General features: G+C 38.6%; 1 protein-coding gene across 2 annotated transcripts in view; it reads left to right on the forward strand.

Annotated features, from left to right (window-relative positions):
- The window catches only part of Ubxn4 (UBX domain protein 4), a 34,449-nt gene that overhangs the window by 6,748 nt on the left and 24,047 nt on the right, over positions 1-3,654 (forward strand). For both annotated transcript variants that reach the window (XM_031381238.1, XM_031381246.1), the window contains exon 2: positions 1,496-1,636. In XM_031381238.1, coding sequence (XP_031237098.1) covers positions 1,496-1,636 — 141 coding nt within the window. The remainder of the gene's footprint in view (positions 1-1,495; positions 1,637-3,654) is intronic.

The following is a 3,654-nucleotide window of genomic DNA, read 5'->3' on the forward strand; positions in this document are numbered from 1 at the left end:
GTGCTGGGATTAAAGGCATGTGCCACCACTGCCCGGCCCATGTCCCATTTCCATTTCCGAAGTTCTCCTGGGATCTCATCTCATTCAGACATGCAATCAGGTATTACAGGCATGCAGTCAAGTATTGTAGGCATGCAGTCAAGTATTGTAGGCATGCCTGTATTCTCATTTTGCTAAGCATTAAAATATTCATTCCAATAACCACAGAATACATGGTATATGCCTTATTACTACAAGTTCTCTTGTAGGAATTTCAGTCTTGAGATAACAGAGAAAACTGTCTTTGTCCTCATGGAACATTTTTTTATAATTGGGAGAGAAAGACAGTAGACAATAAAGGTAATTAAGATGTATAGTGTATTAAAAGGTGGGTGAACTATAATGGGTTTTGTTGACTAAGGTTCTTATAACAAAGTTAATTTAAAAAAAAACAACTTTTTTTTTAAGTGTTAAATGGTGCTGGAGAGATGGTTTTAGTGGTTAAGAACACTTGCTGCTTTTACATGAGGCCACAAGTTCTGTTCCCAAATAGGCTATATGATACAATTGCTGTGTAAGAATAGATAATCTAGTGAGACCGGACAAGCTAAGAGAACTTGCTTCTCTTTCATCAGGGCCCAGGTTCAGTTCCCAGCACCACAAGGAAGCTTACAACTGTCCTTAACTCCAGTTCCCGGGGATCTAATGACCTCTTTGGGTACCAGGCATACATGGGATGCACATATATATGCAGACAAACACACATAAAATAAAAATAAGTAAATCTTAAAAGAAAAAAAGGCAGGGAAGACCCATTTAAGCTACTATAAATATCTGGGTGGTCTCTGCCACCTTTGTTCAAGGTGGTAGTAACAGAATCTATAAGTAATTATTTGTGTAGTTTTGATATAGCCAACTGAAATACAGATAAAGTTTTTTGGGTTTGTTTGTGTGTTTGCTATGCTGGGGATCAAACCAAGGACTTTGTGAATTCTAGACAAGCACTGCACCATAGGACTACATCCATGACTTCAGAAGATCAGTTTTCAGATTTGGTAAAGTACTTGCTAAGCTGGTTGTGTAGTAGTGCATGCCTTTAATCCCAGCACTTGGGAGGCATGATGTCTGAGTTCAAGGCTAGCCTAGTCTACAACAGCAAGTTCCAGGACTACATAGAGACCCTGACTCAGTAAAAAGGAAAGGAAGGAAAGAAAGAAGAAAAAAAATTTGCTGTTCTTACAGAGACCAGTTTGGTTCCCATCATCCACATGACAGCTCACAAGTGTCTGTAACTCCATTTCCAGGGATTCCAAAGCCATTTTCTGGCCTTCAGCACTGCACACATGAAATGTTCTTAAATGCAAGGCAAAACACTCATACACAAAAAATATAAAATTTGAAAGAAAAAATATTTGTGGGTTATATTTTATTTAGAGTTCTAGTTTCATAGGGGAAAGAATTTAGAGTGAACAAATGGTGGCCTTGTCTTCTTAAGTCCTTTGAAATGTTTTCACAGGGGATGATGAGCAATCTACACAAATGGCTGCAAGTTGGGAAGATGAAAAAGTGAAAGAAGCATCATCAAACAATTTTGTTGCTATTAAAATTGATACTAAAAGGTATGCTTATGCTCTAATGCTTCATTACTTCTTATTTTGTAATGATTTTTTGTTGTTACCTATGATGATATCTTAGAGACTATTAAGAATGTTAGTTTTGGGGGCTAGTGAGATGGCTCATCAGGTAAGAGCACCAACTGCTCTTCTGAAGGTCCTGAGTTCAAATACCAACAACCACATGGTGGCTCACAACCACCCTTAATGATATCTGACACCCTCTTCTGGTGTGTCTGAAGACAGCTACAATGTACTTATTTATAATATAATAAATAAATCACGGACTGAACAAGCGGGATCTACCTGAGCAAGTGGGGCCGACCAGAGCGAGTCGGGTTGACCAGAGCAAGCAGAGGTCCTAAAAAGTCAATTCTCAACAACCAGAGGAAGGCTCATGACTATCTGTACAGCTACAGTGTGTACTCATATACATAAAATAAATAAATAAATCTTTTTTTTAAAAAGTGTTAGTTTTATGGATATACGTAACTAAGGTATAGTGGAAACAAATTATTTTTGAATTTTTTGAATGTATCACCACACCCAGTTTTGAGAATTTAAATTTTTAAAGATTTGTTTATTTATTATATGTAAATACACTGTAGCTGTCTTCAGATGCACCAGAAGAGGGTATCAGGTCTCACTGTAGATGGTTGTGAGCCACCATGTGGTTGCTGGGATCTGAACTCAGGACCTCTGGAAGAGCAGTCAGTGCTCTTAACCGCTGAGCCATCTCTCTAGCCCCCTATATTATAAAGAACTTGTAATTCAAAATTAATATTTTCAAGGGAACTTAATTTCTTTTTTTTTTAAGATTTATTATTTATTTATTTATTATAAGTACATTGTAGCTGTCTTCAGACACACCAGAAGAGGGTGTCAGATCTCATTATGGGTGGTTGTGAGCCACCATGTGGTTGTTGGGATTTGAACTCATAACCTTCAAAAAAGCAGACGGTGCTCTTACCCGCTGAGCCATCTCACCAGCCCAGGAACTTAATTTCTTTTTTTTTTTTTTTTTTTTTTTTTTGATTTTTTTTCAAGACAGGGTTTCTCTGTATAGCCTTGGCTTTCCTGGAACTCACTCTGTAGACCAGGCTGGCCTCGAACTCAGAACTCAGAAATCTGCCTGCCTCTGCCTCCCAAGTGCTGAGATTAAAAGTGTGCACCACCACCGCCCGGCTTAATGTCTAATTGATGTTTTCAAATTCTTCATTATACCTTCTAAAAAAAAAAAAAAATTTTTTTTTTAAGTTTATCTTGTCTACCAAACATCCATATAGCATGTAACAAGAATTATGATTTGGGACTAACAAAATGGATCAGCAAACAAAATGTCAGCCAAGCCTGACAACCTGATTTTAATCTCCATATCACACATTGTGAAAGGAGAGAACCAACTTGCAAGTTGTTCTGACCTGAATACCTGTATACACACAAGTATATAAATACATAAATAAATGGAGCTGGGCAGTGGAGGTGTATGCCTTCAGTTCTGGCACTTGGGAGGTAGAAACAGACAGATCTTGATGAGTTCCAGGTCAGCCTAATCTACAAAGTGAGTTCTGGGGCAGACAGGGCTAACACAGAGAAATGCTGTCTCAAAAACAAAACAACCAAACAGAAGTATTAAAATGTTCAGGCTGGAGAGGTGACCCAGTGGCTAAGCACACTGGCTACTCTTCCAAGAGGATCTTGGTTCAATTCTTAACACCCATATGGAGGCTCAAAACAACCTCTAACTCCAGTTCCAGGGACTCTGATGCCCTCTCTAGCTTTTGTGGGCACTAGGCACATGTGTAGTCCACATACATACACACACATCATTCATATACACTAAATACATGAATGTTCATATACTTGTGTGTATACAGGTATTCAGGTCAGAACAACTTGCAAGTTGGTTCTCTCCTTTCACAATGTGTGATATGGAGATTAAAATCAGGTTGTCAGGCTTGGCTGACATTTTGTTTGCACTGATGGCGCACACTTTTAATCCCAGCACTTGGGAGGCAGAGGCAGGCAGATTTCTGAATTCAAGGCCAGCCTGGTCTACAAA

The sequence above is a fragment of the Mastomys coucha genome, unplaced genomic scaffold (assembly GCF_008632895.1).
Source record: "Mastomys coucha isolate ucsf_1 unplaced genomic scaffold, UCSF_Mcou_1 pScaffold1, whole genome shotgun sequence".
NCBI classification, from domain to species: Eukaryota; Metazoa; Chordata; class Mammalia; order Rodentia; family Muridae; genus Mastomys; species Mastomys coucha.